The 20,853-nt window shown below is 45.9% G+C and overlaps 1 protein-coding gene across 1 annotated transcript in view; it reads right to left on the bottom strand.

The window, feature by feature from the left end:
* The window catches only part of SLC6A5 (solute carrier family 6 member 5), a gene marked incomplete at its 3' end in the record, with an annotated part of 56,949 nt that overhangs the window by 12,930 nt on the left and 23,166 nt on the right, over positions 1-20,853 (bottom strand). Inside the window, exons 7-12 of the mRNA XM_080701480.1 lie at positions 14,560-14,694; positions 12,568-12,671; positions 9,275-9,399; positions 2,793-2,905; positions 1,945-2,076; positions 491-590 (exon numbers count right to left, since the gene is read on the bottom strand). Coding sequence (XP_080557606.1) covers positions 491-590; positions 1,945-2,076; positions 2,793-2,905; positions 9,275-9,399; positions 12,568-12,671; positions 14,560-14,694 — 709 coding nt within the window. The remainder of the gene's footprint in view (positions 1-490; positions 591-1,944; positions 2,077-2,792; positions 2,906-9,274; positions 9,400-12,567; positions 12,672-14,559; positions 14,695-20,853) is intronic.

Raw genomic sequence — 20,853 nt, 5'->3', positions numbered from 1 at the left:
AACTGTTCACATGCCAGACCACAAAAGCAGGGCCCTGGAGTTTTGGACACAAAGATTTCTAAGTCTCCCCTCTGACCACCGTGTGTGTGTGTGTGTGTGTGTGTGTGTGTGTGTGTGTGTACTAGAGACTGAACACAGGGGCAGTCTATCCCTCATCTACAACCTCAGACCCCAGCCCTATTATTTTGAAACAAGATTTCATTAAGTTGCTGAGGGCCTCACTAAGTTGCTGAGGCTGGCCTCAAACCTCTGATCCTCTCGTCTCAATCTCTCAAGTACTGAAATTACAGGCAAGGGTCACCTTGCCCTGTACCCATCTGTCCATTTGTTTCTCTATTAGATCAGGTTGGAAGTGGTCCTGAGGCAAGTTGGACTGTAGATGTGCAATTAAGTCCTTCACTCATCTTGTTAAATGTGGAAACTTGCTTTCCACGAATGCCTTAGTGATGCTAAAGTTCCACCTGCACAGCAGACAGGGCCATTTCCTTACCATACACATAGGAGATTCCAACGAGCTCAAAAATGGCAATGATGACGAGGGCGTAGGAGGCAGCATAGGTGTCCACAAGCTGAAACATGTAAATTCCACCCTAACAGGAGAGAGAAATAACCAATATCAAATGGCCCTTGGAGTTGGTTTCTTTTTTCCCATTTCTAACAACCCATTCACTCCATCCTAGAGAGAGTCAGGTACAAAGCAAACCAGAGTTAAAGGATCTCCTCTCCTAGCCAGGCATGGTGACACATGCTTGTAATCCCAGCATTTGGAAGTCTGAGACAGGAGGATGGCTGCTCTCAGACGGCCTCAGCTACTACTCAACTACTACTTATCAAGGCCCTTTGCAGCTCAGTGAATCCCTGTTTCAAATTAAAGAATAAAAAATAGGGCTGGGGGTGTAGCTCAGAGGTGGAATGCCCCTGGGTTCCATCCCCAGTACCGCAAAAATAAAAAAATAAAAAAGAATCCCCTCCCTAGCTGGACATGGTGCTGCACAACTATAATCCCAGTACTTGTGAGGCTGAAACAGGAGGATTTCAGGTTCAAGGCCAGCTTCAACAATTTAGAAAGCCATTTTTCAAAACAAAAAATAAAAAGGGCTAGGGGTATAGCTTGGAGGAAGGATGCCCCTGGGTTCAATTCCCAGTATAAGAAAAAAAGAATTCTCCTCCTCTTAATAGCACTAACCTACAAACTGAAGACCCTGCCAGATTAGCAAAGCAGACCTTTACAGACTTCACATTAACCAATAAAGTAAGCACCAAAAAGTGTTTTAACATCTTGTTTTTCAAAGGCAAAGGGCAACATTTGAGAATAGGTGTGTGAAAACAGCTGGGGAACTTCGTTTTTTGCTTTAAGCAATCAATGATCAATTTCACTCGTGTATCTGCATTTCATTGACCTTCATATGACCTTTAGGTATCCCTGGGCAGTCCTCATCTACCTTATTCTGTAAGTCTCCCCAGGACAGAAGAGGCACAAAGATGTCCTCATTCCAATCCATCATGTTGTAGATGAAGAAACCCAGGCCTAGAGTACTAAAGTGCTCAAGGTCACAGAATTAGAAGCAATGCATAGATGAAGTGAACATCCAATTACTAAGACACTCAGGACCAGAAGAAACTCAAGCGACTGTACATTTTTATATATGATGAGTAATATCTTGGAAAGTTGTCTGGTTGGTAAATTTGGATTTTTCCATTTTCTTTAAGTAGGACACACCTGCCTTGTTGGCACAAGAAGGCTACATCTTAATTACAAAGATGCTAGAAGCATCCCTAGTAGCCAAGACAACATCCTTCCCTCTGTGGTCAGAAGCCCTAAGGAGCGGGTACCATCTACATGACAAGGGCAGTGATGTGTCTCTGGTTTAGAGGTCTGAGAGCTAAGGGTAAATGATGGACCACCACCTACCCCACCCAGTGTCCACCCAGCAGGCCTCTTACCTGAGTGATCATCGGGAAACCCATGATGAAGAAGCAAATGCAGCAGCCCAGGGTAAAGACTGGCTTGTGTGTGCGCAGATACTTGGGGAACTCATCTGAGATAGAGGTCACTATGGTCTCGATGGTGGCAAACTGCAAAAGTGCCAAGACACAGGCCTGAGTCAAACTATCTCATACAGCAGGCCCCCAAAGCCCTTCACGTGTCTATAGGGAAAGTTATGCTCAGATTAGGTGTGGGTTTTAGGGTGGCATCCCTTTGATGGGGTCTAACCCACAAGGCCAACTGGGATAACTCAGGCAGGAAGTGAACTTTAGAAGCTGTGCTCCCAGCCCCCAGAGAATGTGCTCATATTCATCCATGGAGACATTTTAAGCTTCGTTTTGTATTCATGAGATGCAAATTTCTCTCTTCCAGTTACCTCGCATGTTTGATCTTGTACTTGAGGAAAAACCCTCTCTGAGCCCAAGGACTAAACTTTGAGCGGCTGTCAGCATGATTTGTAGTAGTCTCAGCCCCACAGCAATTTCCCTAAAATTGACTTTATATTCCTCTCCCCCATTCAGCTCCATGGAATTTGCTTTGGCAAAATGATGGCATGGCAGAAAGTATGCAGGCTAAAACTTGGCACAGAGAACACCGAAAGAGAAGGAAGATGAGAGTTCTCCTTTGCTCCATCACATAAACACCTGAAGCTGCAATTCATCCTCAGCCCTAGGCTGGTACCCCACCATCCCTGCATTGCTCAGATACCCCTGCGCCTACTGCTTGCTAAAGACGTGACCCAGGACCCAAGGAAGAGGATCTTCAGAAGGATCCTGGAACAGGGATGTTAGGGGAAGGGGCTCACCATGGTGTCAAGTCCAAGAGTGAGGAGCATCAGGAAAAAGATGATGGCCCAGAATGGAGAGAGGGGCAGCCTGGTTAAGGCTTCCGGGTAAACCACAAATGCAATGCCTGGCCCTGGAAGAAACAAAGCAGATGATCACAGGCAGGCCCAGCTCAAAGCTCCACTTCCCAGGGCCCACAGCGCCTTCTTCCCACTGAGATCCTCAAGTATTACTCACTACATGCTGCTTCTGCTGTTGTTTATTTATTGTTACTATAGCTGGAACCCAGAGGCATAGTACCTCTGAGTTGCACCCAGCTCTTTTTATTTTTTATTTGGAAACAGGTTCACACCAATTTTCTGAGGATCTTTCTAAGTTACTAAGGCTGTCCTTGATCCTACAATCCTTCTGTCTCAGCCTCCCAAGTACTGGGATTACAGACATGTACCATTACTCCTATATTTTGTCTTCTTACTCATCTCCACTCATTTCTCCAATTAGACCAGGCTATCTTCCATGCAAATAATATGAGAAACTATAATTTATTTAGGATGCTTCTATTTTATTGCATTATTCTATTTTGTTGATCATAATTCCCTCTAGATCAGTGGTTCTCAACAAGGGTTGATATTCCTCCCTCAAGGGATATTCGGCAATGTGTGGAGGCATTTTTGATTCTCACAACTGGAGTGCGAAGATGAGTGGCATCCAGTGGGTTGAGCCCAGGGATGCTAACAGACATCCTCCAACAAAGGAAACAGCCTCCAGCAATGAAGAAGGACCATCCCAATGCCAGTAATGCTGAGGTTGCAAATCCCTACTCTGAGGCTAGAACGTGATGGGTATAACATTATATCCCCCTTTAACTACATGCCCTCCTTTTGAGCTCTGCAGGAGAAGTCATTTATATAAAATATGAGTCGAATATCCTTAGGATCTGCATTGCTTGGGCTAGATGGGGTTCTGTCAGTCCACTGGTAATTTGTTGGGGAAGAGGGATGGTGACACATAGCATGGGTTAAACTTGGTCTCTAAGGGTCAGACAGGTCTGGTTCACATCCAGACTCCATTACTTACCAGCTATGTAACCTCAGACAAGTGACTTCACTTCTCTAAGCCTCAATTTTGCCCATCTGTCAAATGAGGATGACAACAGTGCCTCACAGCATAGTTATCAGGAACAAATGAAAAAATGACAGTGTCTTCCATGGCGTTGACACTCAGGATATCCGCTTTTATTGTGAGTGGACAATGAATTTGGCTGTTAAGAGGCTCTGATTCAGGATTCCCCAAGAATATCACATGCTGTCCTGGTGGGAGGTGTATCAACTACGATTTTCTGAATTATCACAAAGCCCTGCCCTGCAGCTGCCCCTACCTGTCTCCTGGCCTCACTGAAGAGATCACAGTAACCAACCACAGCTAAAGATACGTAGCAGGTGTGAGCTTCCTCCTAAGTAAGAAGCCGAATGATAATGGGCAGAGACGAGTGAATGTGGATGCAAGAATAATCCACAGCCTGCACACACTGGAAACCAGAAATCCCAGAACCTGGAGGTTTTATAACTCAAGCATAATAGCATTTTTGAAGCTGAAATTTATCAGGTTGTTGGTTCCTAATGCTGCTTAGGGCCTCAGGGTATTTAAAATATAAAGCCTCCAGTGCCTAAGATACCCCCGCTTTATGCATTTATTAAACAGCCTGCAGAGCCAGATTCCAAAGGCTTCCTATGTGAACCATAAAAGAAGAGTCTGTATTAAACCACAGTCAAAACAAGTCTCAAATGCAGAGCAAGAAGGAAGCCAGGGTCATGCTGTAGAAACAGGCCTGTAAAGCTGACAAGAAGGGGTTTGTTTGTTTGTTTGTTTGTCTGTGCAGTGCTGGGGATTGAACCCAGGGGCATTCTACCTCTGAGCTATATCCCCAGCCCTATTTTTTATTCTTTATTTTGAAACAGGGTCTCACTAACTTGCAGGGAGAAAGAAGGGCCTCACTAAGTAGTTGAGACTGGCCATGAACCTGGATCCTCCTGTCTCAGCCTCCCATTCCCATGTACTGGGATTACAAGTGTGTGCCACCACGCCCGGTGACAAGAAGGGTTTGAATGGCCACTACCAGAGGACCTCAGTGGGCCAAAACCTGCTTCAATTTCAACTGTTTTCCTAAAGGATTCTAGCAAAGGCACTTTTTTCAAGATACATTACAGCAAAGTTTGATTACCCAAAGTGCCTAGGAGGCACTAGAAAATAATATTTGCATCTAGCAAATAATGTTGTGGGATATATCAAAGAGCACAGGAACTGTGGGATGGAGTCTGAGTCTTGACTCCTCCCACTGGGAGGCAGCACAGTTTAGTGGGGGGGAGGGTGAGGCGGAGGCAGGTGGTGCCCCCTAAGCCTCTTTACTAGCCCTGCGACCATAGGCCAGTCACTTGTTCTCTCTGGACAAACCTGAGTTTCCTCATCCATCCAATGAAGGAGATAATAGTATCTACCCTCCTACTTTTACATAAGAATCAAACGTATCTATATAAATAAAGGACTCGGAACATGTCTAGACATTACAGAAACTTAGAAAACATAAAACATTATTACTCTTCCCATCAGAGGAGATCAACAGGACTCTCTCTGCATGTCAGCAACTTTTTGGGATGGGGCTCTCAGAGACGATGCAGTAAGAACCTTCATTATCCCAGAGCATCACTAAAGACACAGCAAGGAGCTCTGGTCAAGGTAGTATCTAGACTCACAGCACAGCTTGGGTGGCTGTTTGCAGTGATACTGTCTCAAAAGCCATGAGTTCTGTGCGGATGCATCACCTGAACTCCTGTCCCTGGGGACAGAAGGGCTGGGATCCAGGTGATGGGCAGGCAGCTGGGTAGAGGTGGGTGTCAGTCTGAGAGTGTTTGATTTGATAGTTCAGAACAGAGTCTTTGAACTATTAGGGGTTGGGGAAACTGTGGGGCAGCACTTCCTGGATATCTGGTTAATTGTAAGTTATCAACCAATACATGGGAACTCTAAATAAAATATTTATATTTGTGTTTCTCTACTTGAGTCTAACCCAATCTTTCTGCTATTGGATAAAGCCTGTTTGTAGGGCCTCAGGTACAAATCTGAAAATGAATCACTGCTCCAAAATACAGACTCCCCTAGGAGCTGCTTTTCTGGAATAGGTCCCTAAGAAAAACATGCCCCTTTCCATGCCCATCACAAAAGTAGAGGAAATTTTGGTCCCATGACCTCAGTCCACCAAACTTTTGATGTGCTCAAGGTTTGGAGTGATAATTTTGATAGAAATGTCTCCTTTAGTAGGGAGTAGTAAATGAAACAGAATAGCTTTACATCATTAAGGAGAATCTGGTTGGTTGGTTGGTTGGTTGGTTGGTTGATTGTTTATTATTGTTTGTTTGTTTGTTTGTTTTGGTACTAGGGATTGAACCTACTGACATTCTACCTCTGAACCATATCCCCAGCCCTAATTTATTTTTTATTTTCAGTCAGGGAGGGTCTCACTAAATTTATGCCAATTCCACTAAGCTGCTGAGGCTGGCTGCAAACCTGAGATCCTCCTGTCTTAATCTCCCAAGTACCGGGGTTAGAGATGTGTACCACCATGCCTGGCTAGGAAAGCCTATTTCTTACTAATGGCCAAAACTTAGTTACAAATGTTGGCTCAGCAAAAATATCCTGAATGAGATGAATTCATCCGAAACAGCCCCCCATGCCACTCCTAAATGGCATGGAGCTGTAACTGTCTTCTATATTTCTATCTTTTTAATAAACTCCTTTAAAAAAAAATATCCTGAATGCATGCTGGAGGCAGTGGTACATGCCTATAAATCCAGTGCTTGGGAAGCTGAAACAAAAGAATTGCAAGTTCGAGGCCAGCCTCAACAATTTAGCAAAACCCTGTCTCAAAAATAAAAGATGAGAAGACCTGAGAGTGTATCTCAGTGGTAGTCTGCCCCTGGGTTCAAACTCTAGTGTCAATACATATCCTGAATGTCTAGGTGCTTTCAAAGTTGTCCCACTAGGAAGGAGTGAGGCCTGACCGCAAGTATCTGCCCTGGGTTCTGCAGAGCCTTGTTTAAAACACGAGAAATAAGATAAGCTTGTAAAGCATGTGTAAGAATATGTGAGAGTTCAGCCAGGTGTGGTGGCGCATGCTTGTAATCCCAGCATTCTGGAGGCTGAGACCAGAGGATCGTGGTTTGTGGACAGCCTCAGCCACTTAGTGAGGCCGTCCACAACTTAGTGAGACCCTGTTTCAAAAATAAAGAATAAAAAAAATAGGGCAGGGGGTGTAGCTCGGAGGTCGAATACCCCTGGGTTCCATCCCCAGACCCACACACACAAAAAAAAAAAGAATATGTGAGAGTTCAGATGAGCAGGAATCACTTCTCTAAAGGGTCTGAGAGAAGTTCTCATGCTCCCTCTCCAGTAGAGAATGAAACTCACTGTCCCTGAACTGAAGAATAAGTAGGCTAGAACCTTTTAAAAAATGCTCTTCGAAGGGTTATATGTTTTCTCTAATATGCCCAAACTAGGGAGTATTAGGGATACCAGAGGGACTCCGGATAATGGAGAGGAAACCTCAGCAAAGCTAGAATGGAAGGGTAGGAGAGGAAGAAAGTTGAGGTTGATTAATAGAGGAGCTACATTCAAATATATGTAAAAGCATGAATATAGCATGGTTAACCTGGACACTCATTGTTGGGAGAGAAGACAGGGGAAGGGGAAGTGAGGGGGCACCAAGCACTGTCTGAATGTATGCCATTTTCAGTATGATCTGCATAAAAATAAATAAATAAGTAAATAAAAGCTAAAAAATAAAAATAAATAAAAAATGCTCTTCTCCCGATTAAATCGCAGTAACTGAAATGCACTGGGAAGGAAAAATTTCAGAGAGAAACCATGTCTACTGCTTTTTACATGAAAGATAAAAAAAATATTCTATTTGAAGTTTAACAACATCTCCTCCCTGCTGAGTCCCTTTCCTAGAACAGGGAAGAACAGGGAAAAACTCAGAACAGTTAACTTATGTGGCCCATATCTCAAGAACCACTATTTCTGGCAGGTTGGTCACTGATCCCCAACAAGTTCTGTAATGTAACAAAAAATAGCAAAGTGTCTTGGATCTGCTGGAAAGTGGGGCAGAACCTATCTGCTTCAGCAACTCCACTAGGAGAAAATGAGGTTAGAGGACAGCTGGGGGTGCTCAGACACATCTGAGGACAAAGCCTTCTCACCTTCTCCCCCTGCTTCCCAGGGAGTTTGAGAATTCTCAACCAGGAAAAAGCATTTGCTCAGCTCCCAAGGCCCCTCTAATTTTGTGCACTGCTGCAGAACCCAACACCCCTCAGGGTTTCACACTGTCTCCAGAGAGAGCAAGTATACTCCTGGGATATGGTGGCTCTTTAACTCCTTGAGGCCCTACTGCATAAGTGGAAGCCTAATTAATTATCCTAGAGGAGCCAGAAAAAATCAGTCAGCTCACCAAAACGGTGACATTTCTAAAGCCTTGTTCTCTCAGATTCCCTTGCTGGAATCTGAGAACTGCAGTATGCTCTTTGTTGCAAGATGACCGCCAAAATAAGCCCAGTTCAGGTCACCTGAGGATGGCCCAGGATCTGTGGCCCTGCCCCTCAACACCTGGCACAGTCCCCACACACCCAGGCATCCCATAGGAACCCGATTAGCGAGCAAGACCACAGTGATGAGCAGTAGCCGCGATGAGGCCTCTTCATTGCCTTCTAAGGCTGGGTAGAAATAAAGGGCTAAATAAAATCCTTAAACATTTTCTCTGCAAATGTTGTTCTAGAAAGATGGATTAAATGAGATAAAAATGAAAGCCCTCTGTGAACTTGAAAGCACCACACAAACGTGAGCCATTAAAGTAAGGGTCATTCGGGCAGAGAGTAAACAATTATTCCACATGCATCCCCTCCTGCCACCCCACCACCATCCACCCTGTCCACTCACTGCGAGAGAGAGGCAGGGCTGCACTGCTAACTAAGCAGAAGGCCTTGAGAACACATTTGACCTAACAATTGGGAGAGTGCTTTGTAAGGAAAACGCTTATCAGAAGTCAGAGCTCATTATGCGTTCCTGTTGGGCTTCCAGGGGCCCTCAGAAGGGATTGTCATCCTGTGCAGGCTGTGCCCACGCCACCTCCAGGGGCACTGGTTTGCCTAATGAGTCCTCCACTTGTATCTAAGTTACTTGGACTAGGGAGGAATTAAGAGGATCAAGGGAAGACAGAGGAGAGGAGAGGGAAAGGGGGAAGTGGGGCTTTTAAAGCAACATCTCTCCTAAGGGCATGCAGGTTTGAACTCTGCAGGGAGCTTCCTGCTGGCACCTCTTGACCTCCTCAGAACACCTGTGCTGCCCCCCCACACCTGTTCCAGAAGGTCAACTTTCCAGCACAGCATAAACTAGGAGTGAGCTCATAAGGGAGCCTGGAACTGCCTGCAATACAAGGGTGACACCTGTCATGTACCTTGGTCTGCCACGTTCTCAATGTTGACTTTGCGTTCATTGGCCATGAAGCCAATAACTGAGAAGATGACGAAGCCGGCAAAGATGCTCGTGGCACTGTTGGTACAAGTGACGATGAGGGTGTCCCTAGAAGGAGAGACCAGAATTTGCCATTAGATGTGCTTTGTGAGTGGGAGAGGACCAGAGGAAGAACAAATAAAGGCGTGCCATGTGTTTGTCTGTGTGTGTATGTGTGAATCCATGTCATTTCTAGACACATATCCACCCAAGGAAAAAAAACAGCCAGTCTGACCACAGATTCCCTTAAGCTTATTTTATGTGTGTGGTGCTGGAGATTGAACCTATGAGCAAGGATATGTCTTGCCCATGCCTGGAATTTTAGTAAACGATGTAGTCGTAACCAAATGTATTCTGGCTGACTCTGGTTATCTTTCACTCTATCATGCTGCTGCCTTTTCTATAGGTTCTCTACCTCAGAGCTACACCCCCCCCACACACACCTCTTTTTATTGTTTTTGTTTGTTTGTTTTGTTTTGTTAGTTGGTGGTACTGGAGTTCCTGGAAGCCCTTCTACCCCCGGGATATACTCCCAAACCTATTTTAATTTTGGAAACAGGGTCTCTTAAGCCAGCCACTGGCTATGAACCTGCGGGATCCTCCTGTCTCTGCCTCCCAAGCTCAAGGATTACAAGCGTGTGCCACCACGCCCAGCTTTATTGTTTATTTTTAAACAAGATCTAAGTTACTGAGGGCCTCACTAAATTGCTAAGGTTGGCAACAAACCTGTGATCCTCCTATCTCAACTTCCTAAGTACTAGGGTTACAAGCATGCACCACTTCACCTAGCTTAGAACCCAGGGGCATTCTACCTCCGAGGGATACCCCCAGCCCTATTTTTTTTTTTATTCTTTATTTTGAAACAGGGTCTCACGGAGTTGCAAAGAGCCTCACTAACTAGCTGAGGCTGTCTGTGAACCTGGATCCTCCTGTTTCAGCCTCCCAAATGCTGGGATTACAAGCATGCACCACCACACCCAGCTTATTTTAAAAGCACCAAAAGAGCCGGGCATGGTGGTGCACGCTAGTAATACCCGCGCTTGGGAGGCTGAGACAGGAGGATGGTACATGTTCAAAGACAGCCTCTCTGGCTTAAGAGACAGTTTCCAAATAAAAATATAAAATAGGTCTGGGAGTGTACCCTGGAGGTAGAAGGCCCCTGGGTTCCATCCCCAGTATCACCAAAAATATAAAAAATAAAAATAAATAAAAGCACCAAAAGATTAGATAGATAGATAGATAGATCCCACCTTCCTGGGAGAACGATCTGGCTCCACATGCTCATATTTGGATTCCTAGTCATCTGCTATGTTCTGAATGGTTGCCCCCCCATTCATGTACTAAAACGTAATTCTCAATGTGATAGTTTAAGAGGTGGGCCTCTGGGGAAGCTGATTAAGTCATGAGGCCTCTGCCTCATTTGTACCTTCATAGAAGAGGCTTCAGGGAGCGTGTTGCCCTCCTGTCATTGCCTATGCAGCGAGGCACCACCTCTAGAACTGAGGCCAAGCCCTCCCTCCATAGACACTGAATCTTCTGGCTACTTAATCTTAAGCTTCTCTCCACTCCCACTTAGCTTTCCTTCCCCACACCCCATCCCACTCATTCCTACTCATTTCTGCCCCAGGCTGCTTCTGCCATCTAAAATGCATTAGCTTAGCTCCCCCTCTGTGCCTGCTGAAATCAGCCAAGAACAATCTCACCTCATGAGGCCAGACATCCCAAGCCACGGCTTACCTGCATCTGCTCCCTCTCGTTTTGGAGATGCTGGAGTAAAGTTCACCCAGTGAGTTAATGGATTCCTGTGGTGGCTACTGTGAACTTATCCATTCAAGCATGACCCTCAGATCACCATACCGGATCTCTAGGATTGCTGTGTGCATGACTTGGAATGTGTGAGCTGAAGCTACCCTACAAATAGGAGCAAGGCTGCAACCCTCCAGGCCCAGGGACAAGAGGTATTTATGGCAAGGACACTCCCTGCTCTGATGTGACCAGCACTCACATGGCTTCCACACCATCCTTGACTCTCAAAGGCACGGCGTGAAAAGTACCTGGGACCTTGGAAGCTAGAATGGGTGCTGGAGTTCTCCATGGTCCTGTCATTCTGTGTGGTGCTATGCTGCCTGTGGCATATCCTTTCTTGAAATCAAATAAACTTGTGTTCAATAAGCCTTCTGTCTTGTGAGTGTGTTTGACAAGCTGAACCTGAAAACACACCTGTGATTTTATAGCTCTTCACCTAGATTCTAAGCTATTTGAGGACAGGGTCATATTTTCTTTCTTTCTTTCTTTTTTTTTTTGTTTTTGTTTTTGTGTGTGTGTATGTGTGTGTGTTACTGGCGGTAGAACCCATAGTTGTTTTTTCTACCTCTGGGTTACACTCCCAGAGCTATTTTATACTTTATTTGGAAACAAGGTCTCACTAAGTTGCTGAGAGCCTCACTAAGTAGCTGAGGCTGGCTTTGAACCTGTGCAATCTTCCTGTCTCAGCCTCCCAAGCTCTGGGTTACAAGCATATGCCACCATGCCTGGCAGGGGACATATTTTTGAAGCTTTCCATCTCTTTCTTGATTCACAAAATAGTTCATACATTTTAAATTATAATAACAATAATAATGGCATCTGCCATTTATTGATTACCTACTAAGGGTAAAAAATATTTCTCTAAGCAAATTTCACACATCGTCTCTTACCCCTCAACAGAATATTCATTTGTGTTTGATAGATGAGAAAGAGAAGGATATATCTTGCTCATGCCTTGGGGTTTTAGTAATGCTGAAAATGATAACCAAACGCATTCTGTCCGACTTTGGTGATCTTTTCACTCTACCACACCGCCTTTTCTATGGGGTTTCTAAAAATTATTTGCCCAGTGACTGATGACCATATATTGTGATTACTGATGATTTTACATATGGACAGGGTGGCTCACACATGACTATCGCAAAACACTGGCTACACAGCAACCCCTAACCTCCAGAGGGGCTCAGTTCTATCCCATAAATATCCACAGAGGCCTTACCACATTCAGTTTATAGTGTAAGCTGGGATCCAGGTTCACAGCTAGGCCCTGGCAGGTGGTTTCTTCTAGGCCAGAGGTAAATCTCCAGCTCTACTTTAGGTGAAATGCAAGGATGTGGTCCCAGGTATCTGATAACTCTGTCCCTTGTTCTGACCCCTCACCCTATTTTCACTCACCAGGTACATCTGGCTCTTGGAAGAGCCTCCACATACCTGTAGCAGTTGTTGTGGAATTTGTTGTAAGACGAAAGAGTGATCAGACCTCCCCATGCAGCAGATAAAGAGAAGAAAATCTGAGTAGCAGCATCTTTCCACACCTAGGAGGAAAAAAGGAGAGAAGACCAAGGTCGCCAAAGGAGACTGGCCTCGAGGGAAGGAAGCCCCCCCTGCCCAGTGCCACATCATCTTCCTGGGGAAAGGCAGGCAAGGATAAGATGACTTTGGACACCAACATAAATGAGAAATCTACCTCACTTATGCCTGAAGCCAAAAGACAGTAATTACCTGGGAGATTTTAATTCCCTCTAATCAAAGGTGAGGAACTCAACAAACAATATACACATTTCAGAGTTACATTACCTACCATGTTAAACCAGATGGAAGGGAAAAGCCCTTTCTTTAGGTTGATACGCTCACAAATAACAACTTAAAACAGCCAAATATGGTCATAGATAAAATCAAAATCCTTTTAGATATAAATAAATCTAATTTATTTAATTTATAAAGATAAAAACATATAAAATTAATAATAAAATATAAAATGTATAATAATTTTATATCTAAAATCCTTTTAGATATAAAATAAAAATTATTTTAGATTGCTATTACTATAGATTCTAACAATTGCTATTAAAACCCTGAAATTCTGCAGCCCCTTATGATCCCCAAGTAAAGCAACTTAGGTATCACAGAACAGTGGCACAGTGGCATAGCCTTCTGCACCCTGGCTGATAACACATCTTGGTTCTATTGAGTAATTTCTCTTGATGGTTCTTATAAAACTCCAGGTCACTCAAGAGTTTGACCTGTAGATTTATAAGTTTTATATGATAAGACTTCCTATCATCTTTATAAATTGAATCCTGTTTTTAAATTGTGTTTATAGGCAAAGAGAAAGTTCAAGTGTGTGCTGGCAAAGTCTATACCTACCCCAACATCCATTCCCTATCCCCCCTTAGATACAAAACTGTGATTTTACTTAAGGGGAGAAATAAATAGGTCCACCTTCCCCATCTAGGGGAAGATAATCCTATGGCTTAGTTTCTGACCATATGTGTGAAAATAAGGTGTGATGTGAGACTTCTGGGGGTTTTCCTCTTTAAAAGAGAGGTAACATGCTTATCTCTGCCCCTATCCTCACCGCTTTGTTCTACCTGGAATGCTGATAAGATGGCAGAGCTCTAGCAGGTATATGGAAGCTGTTACCTCAGGGTGATGGGGCAGAAAGAGAGGAACCTAGTCTATGATGGCATCATGTGGTCACTTGACTGGTCTTTGACTAGTTACCATGGTGAAAAGAGTAAAATAAATCTTTATTTTGTTGGAGCTGTCATTACCTGGAGATTTTCAATTATACTCAGCCCAATCCAATTATAGCTATGTGTTCTTAACATAACTCGGCAAAAGCAGAATTTCTTTAAGGTGAGAAAATTCATCTCTCATTAAATAATCACCCCCTCGTTTGGAGTTTTTTTGGATTGGGAATTTAGAGTAATATGTGCCTGCACAGAATCTGCAATGACAAAATCCAGCATGTGCTGGCCCTGTGTGGATCTGCAAGAATTATGCAAATGTGTTTGAAGCCTTTAAAATGACAGCATTGCTTGCGGCTTACCTAAGTGGTGTTATTTTCCAACTAGCAAAACTCTACTTCCAACACACTATAATTAGTAACAGATAAGTGGTGAGCTGAGGCTTGAAGCTATTAAAGGATTTCCGTCTTCATTTCCAGCCTCCACCGTAACTCCAGCTATAGCACAACTAGGCCAGGAATCTGAAAGCCCCAGCTACTCACTCCCTTTCTCATTTAATATTTCCTGAATGCAGAATGTAGTGAGATCATCTAGACCCTGGAGAGGTGAACAGTGAGAGTCTTGGGGAAGGAAATGGGACCCCTCCTGCCAAACAGCCTCCCAGAGCCTGAGCCGTCCCCGAAGGCCGCCCGTCCCAAGGGCCCGCTGGAAATGAAACCTTGAGCTAGCTCACCGTGGCATCTGTGAGCTTCTCCCATTTGGGTGTGATGAAGTACCAGATCCCAGCTCCAGCTCCAGGCAGGGTGACTCCTCGGATGAGGAGGATGACCAGCACGACATACGGGAATGTGGCTGTGAAGTACACCACCTACGAGAGCCATCGCCAGAGACAGCATGAGCATCCCCCAGGTGAGGGGACCTGCCACCCAGGTGCAGGCAGCTGATAGTGAGTTCTCCCCAGATCTTGTCAGGGCTGGGGACACGGGAGAGCACTCAGACCACAGGAGAGTCAGAGAAAGAGCTGGACATAAAGTCTTCAGCAGGGAGGCCCCAGGCTGCAAGGAGATGCCACCCCGCTTGGCTGCCAGCGAGTGAGCAGCTCCTTGAAGAACCTCAAGGGAGAGCAGAAAGTTTCATGCCTCCTTCCCTTAAACTCCTCCCTCACCCCTGAGTGGAGTGAGGGAGGAGTTTAAGATTAAGAGGGAGGAGATTTACCTCTGGCCTAGAAGAAACCACCTGCCAGGGCCTAGCTGCGAACCTGGATCCCAGCTTACACTATAAAGTGAACGTGGTAAGGCCTCTGCGGATATTTATGGGATAGAACTGAGCCCCTCTGAAGGTTGGAGGTTGCTGTGTAGCCAGTGTCCTGTGATAGTCATGTATCAGAGATTAATCATTTTAGCTTACGTTTTCTATCCCCACTTGTCCAGACTCCCTAAGTGAGGCAACCTGGTAAGGATCAAAGACCGTGGTCTTGGACACATTTTGGGTGCAAATGAAATCAAACCTCTGGCACCAGCTGATACACTGGCTGACAGACCCCAGTGCTGGCCAGGGGGCTCCAGCCTGGCAGTGAGTGGCAGACACTGGGACATCAGGGGATGAGGACTAAGACAGGGACTGGTAAGAGAGCAGGTTGGGAAGAGTCAGAGTTGAGGTTAAGATATAGCTCCTGGGGTCGTTTCATTTACTCAACATATTCAGAGTTATGCATCTGGGGCATATTAATAAACAAAAACAAATGATACATGCCCTGGGGAAAAAAAAGAAAAAGTGAAGCAGGGTGAGGGGCTGGGGCAAGCTGGAGAGGGTGGTTGGGGAGGTGGCTATATTCCAATGGGTGGCCTCGGGCTGGGGGTGGAGCTCAGTAGCAGAGCACTGGCCTCACACGCACAAGATCCTGGTTTCCATCCTCAGCACCACCAAAAAAAATAACGTGGATGGCCAGGAAAGGGCTTACTGGGAAGTTGGCTTGAGACTTGAAGGAAGCAAGTGTGAGTTAATTGGATACCGGAGAGAACATGCCAGATAGAGGGAAGAGCTGGAAGAATGGTGTTAAGAAGGGCAGATGTCTGACCCCTGGGGACAGAAAGGAGGCCAACACAGCTGCATAGGGGAGCACAGGGAGGAGGAGGAAGTCTGAGGTGGGAGGAGGAGCAGGTTGCACAAAGCCAGGTGGGCATTGCAAGGACCTGGCTATTCTGAAAAATGGGAGGGGAGGAGTAACATGGTTGTGTGTGTGTGTGTGTGTGTGTGTGTGTGTGTGTGTGTATTATAACTGGGGATTGGACCAAGGGGCATATCTACCTCTGAGCTATACCTCCATCCCCAGTTTATATTATATTTTGAACAGGGTCTCATTAAGTTGGTGAGGCTGTCCCTGAACCTGTGATTCTCTGGCTCAGCCTCCTAAGTACTAGACTTACAAGCGTGCACCACCATGCCCGGCTACAGTCTCATATTTTAACAGCATTGCTCAGTTGCTGTGTTGCCAGCTCTGCAGAGAGCAAGGGAGAAGTGATGGCCCCAAGGAAGCCTGGGCAGCAAGCTGAGCAAGGATGGTGATGGGTTATTGGTGGAACTGGTGAGAGGCTGTCAGCTACCAGGTATGTTTTCAAGGCGAGCCAAAAGAATTCCAGTCGCATTTAATGTGGAGTGTGAGAAAGAGTCAAGCGTGGCCCCAAAGCTTTTGGCCTCAGCAACTGAAAAGGCAGACCTGCCATTCACTGAAAAAGGGAAGTTATTTTTGTTACTAACCTCAGTTACTCAAGGAGGAGCTCTTTTTTTTTTTTTTTTTTTTTTGGTGGTACTGGGGTTCCTGAAAGCCCTTCTACCGCCAGGCTACACTCCCAGACCTATTTTTTAATATTTTTTTAATTTGGAATCAGGGTCTCTTAAGCCAGTGAGGCTGGCTCCAAACCAGCGCGATCCTCCTGTCTCTGCCTCCCAAGCGCAGGGATTACAAGTGTGTGCCACCATGCCTGGCTAAGGAGGAGCTCTTAATTTCTGGCTATAGACCAGAGGATGAGCTGGCCTCTCCTTCTCTCCACCACTACCACCACTGGCCAAAATGGCCACAGAACTGCCATCTCCTTTCCCTCCTAGTCTCAAAGATCTTGCAGTGCTAGAGATGGCAGGGAGGAGGTGGCAGCCAGCTCCCATCAATACTGCAGACCTGTTTCTCTCCTCCCCTTAAAAGGTAATGGGAAAGGCAAGCCTGTGCATACAGAGACATTGGGAAACCCAAGGATACCTGGCATCCTAGGAGAACACTGCCCACCCAGTTGGCCCAGCCTGACCTCCAGCTGTCAGACGAGGCTCAGGAAGGAGATGGTACAAGGCAAGATGCAGTCTGACTTCCCACCCCACCAAGACAATGGTTGGTGTTGAGAGTAGCCTGACCTGGGGCTGGTGGGAAGTGATGGAAGAAGCAAAGAGCCTGCAGGCAGAACCCTCTAAAACTCCTCCCTTTAAGGTTCATATTAGCCTAATCAGCTGAGGCCCCTGCTCCCATTTGACTGGGGATGACTGTTCCCATACTGCCACCCCTATGGGCCAGGTGCATTAGTCCCATTTTGCAGAGAAGGAAGCTGAGGCTCAAGCGGAGCATCTTACAAGAGATTAAATGGAATACCTCCTCCAAGGTCTCCCGGCTGCAGCCAAGAACCAACCTGAAGCTTTCTCCTCCTAAAGCCACTCTTTTCACTAATACATTCCTTGGGTCACATCATCAGAAAAGCACGGAGACCAAGGTGAGGCAGCTACTCGCAGTGCCGCCCCTGCTCTTGCAGAAACTCGGGAGTGAACATACATCCTGGAGTTTTGCACCCTGGACACTTGCTTGCCTCTCCTGGTCCTGGCCCCAGCTGCTGCTGCTGTGTTCGCTTTGTAGGTGGTGATCTTGGTGAACTGACAAGGACTTATGGTCCAGCTGATAAATCCTGAGAATGCATCAAACGTGAGAGAAGTGTCGGCAGAGGCTTTCTGCACAGCTAGCTCCAAGTGTCGGACATGGACAGGCTTCAGGATGTACCTGTTTCAACATGTACTGTCAGAGGAATTAAACTTGAACAGTAATGAATTATTCTTGGCAGGAGTGACAGTGACTAGTTGAAATGAGCCTGTTGGCCTGACACCTCCAGGCATCCTCCTCACAACAGGAGCCCTGGACAGGTGGTAAGGCCCCAGCAGCTTGTGCTAGCTAATTAGGTTAGTTTTGTTCTTCTGCCATAACTTTCAGGCAGAGCAGCCCCTGAGGTCAGATGGACCACACTTGACCTTCAGGCTACTTGCTTGTCGCTCTTGCCCCTGGAGTTTTAGCTTCTCAACAGCTTCTGTTTCAGAAGAAGCAACCAACCATTTTTGTGTCCCCAGGTCTGAAATGGGAGGAACAGAGCTGCAGGAAAAGGGGGGGGGGAGATCTTTGTGGCCAAGAAACAGCAGCACTCGTGGAATTTCAATCATAAAGGAGCTCCTTATAACAAGCACCTTCCACCATGTGTTCACCTTGTCTCTCAAATAATTTTCCATGACTAATGTTTGTACAATGCAGGGCAGGATGATAAATTGTGATTCATTATTTTTGGTGGTATTCTTCATTTTCTTTTCTTTTCGGTATTCCTCATTTTAAAAAATTCTCATTGATCTTAGGTTGAAAACCTTTCTCAATAAAGCAGGGAGATAATTTGGCAGATCTAAAAGAAAAACATACCTTCAGGACCTCTTAAAACTTCCTCTCTACAAAGCATACAAAATCTAGCATCAAAGATGACATTCTAGCCAGGCAGGTGGCGCACGCTTGTAATCCCTGCGCTTGGGAGGCAGAGACAGGAGGATCGTGCAGGTTCGAAGCCAGCCTTGATGGCTTAAGAGGCCCTGTTTCCAAATTTAAAAAAAGTATAAAAATAGGTCTGGGAGTGTAGCCCGGAGGTAGAAGGGCTTCCAGGAACCCCAGTACCACCAAAAAATAAAAATAAAAATAAAAAGATTAAATTCTAAATCTGTTGAATGAACCAGCTACATTGCCTTTCCCAAAAAGCACCAAAGAGAGCTTAAAAGAATCTTGGAGCCATGCATGGCGGCGCATGCCTATAATCCCAGTACTTGGAAGGCTGGGACAGGAGGTTTACAGGTTTGAAGCCAGCCTCAGCAACCTAGCAAGACCCTTTTCAAAAATATGTTTAAAGGGCTTTGGGTATAGCTCAGGGATAGAATGCCCCTGGTTTTAATCCCCAGCACCAAAAGGAAAGATCTTAGAGAATAGTTACTCTAGACCTGATTCTGCAAATGAGGAAATCGAGGCCCCTGGTGCATCCTTGAACTTAAAGCCACTCAGCAAAACAGGAGAGGCTGGGTAGAGTTCAGGGGTCCTGAGCCACAGGGGTACTTTTATGCTGACTGGATAGAAATGATGATTCCACAGTCCTCATTTCCTGTCTATTTTCCTTCTCCCCTCCTCAGGAGAGAACATAGTGTAGATTCTAGGCTTCACAGAAAGATAAACCTGGATTCAAATCCTACCCCCACTTAAAAACTGCGTGACCTCAGGCAACTTTCTCTCCCTTGATGGGCCTCAGCATCTCTCTCTCTCTCTCTCTCTCCCTCCCTCCCTCTCTCTCTCTCTCTCTCTCTCTCTCTCTCTCTCTCCCTCCCTCCCGCTCGCGCTCTCTCTCTCGCTCGCTCTCTCTCTCTCTCTCTCTCTCTCTCTGCCATGGGAATCGATGCTCTCGCCCTGGCCAGGGGTGGTGAACACTGAACAAACTAACGCCTGTGAAGCCGGCAGCACAGTGCCTGCCCGCGTTCCCACCGCTGCCCTTCTAGTCCATTTCCCAGCAAAGCCGCGGCCTTTGAGATGCTAAAATGGCACAAACCCACTCATACATGGGCATTCACAGGAATAAAAATGAAAGAATATACGCCGGGCGTGGTGGCGCACGCTTGTAATCCCCGCGCTTGGGAGGCGGAGACAGGAGGATCGCGCAGGTTCGAAGCCAGCCGTGCTGGCGTAAGAGACCCTGTTTCAAAAATATAAAATAGGTCTGGGAGTGTAGCCCGGAGGAAGAAGGGCTTCCAGGAACCCCAGTACCACAAAAAAAAAGAAAGGATATTAATGCTAATGAAGAACTGATCACATACCAACTTTTTTTAATATATACTCTCTCACTTATTCCTTATAGCAATCCAATATGGTATGCGCTATTATCCCCAGCTTACAGATCAGGAAACAGGTTCCAAAGGTTAAAAAGTTTGTCCAGAGTTCTATAACCAGGCAGCAATACAGTCAGGGTTTAGTCGGGGGCCGTCCTTCCTCAGGCTGCCAAGAAGGCTGCGCTCTCACCCTCCTCACTCTTCCCCTCTTCTCCTAGCAGCCACACCTTCTAGGCTGCCCACTTGTTATAGTTAGATATAAAATGGCCCCTTGAAGAGCTCATACACTGGTGTTTGGAGTTGATATAATTGAGTCTTGAGTGTTGTAATCCCATTGTAATGGATTTGTCTGGCTGGTGGCCAGGGCTGGTAGGGGGTGGCTAGAGAAGTGAGTTCCTGGAGTGGCCTTAGGGATACATAGGGTTCCTCCTCCCCTCACTCTTTCTCTCTCAATTGCTTCTGGCCTCCATGATGTGAGAGCGTAGCCTTGTACGTCTCTCTGCTTCCTGCCTCCTGGCCTGAGATCCATGGTCCCTGGCCTCACATGGACTGAATCAAAAACCATGAGCAAATAAATCTTTCTTCCTTGAAATTACATGGTCAGGTCTTTGTATTAGCAGTGAGAATGCTAATGAATATACCCCTAGACGGTGATTAAGGTCACCCTTAGCCATGAGAGACAGTCTTGCTGGTGGGATATTGGCTGAGTGAATACTTCACTAATCTCACTGACCAATCCCTTGTATGGATCCTTTGAAAATAGTAGGATGTCCAGCTGAGCTCAGTGTGAAGCCTCAGAAGGCTAGGACTCCAGGAACCCACAGGTCTCTTTAACATCCCCCATCTTCCTACGGCCGTAGAGAAATTGCCCTTCTAGTCT

The sequence above is a fragment of the Muscardinus avellanarius genome (genome assembly GCF_963383645.1).
Source record: "Muscardinus avellanarius genome assembly, chromosome: 1".
Classification (NCBI taxonomy): domain Eukaryota; kingdom Metazoa; phylum Chordata; class Mammalia; order Rodentia; family Gliridae; genus Muscardinus; species Muscardinus avellanarius.
The sequence above is the reverse complement of the archived record's forward strand: the minus strand, read 5'-3'. Positions and strand labels throughout refer to the sequence as shown.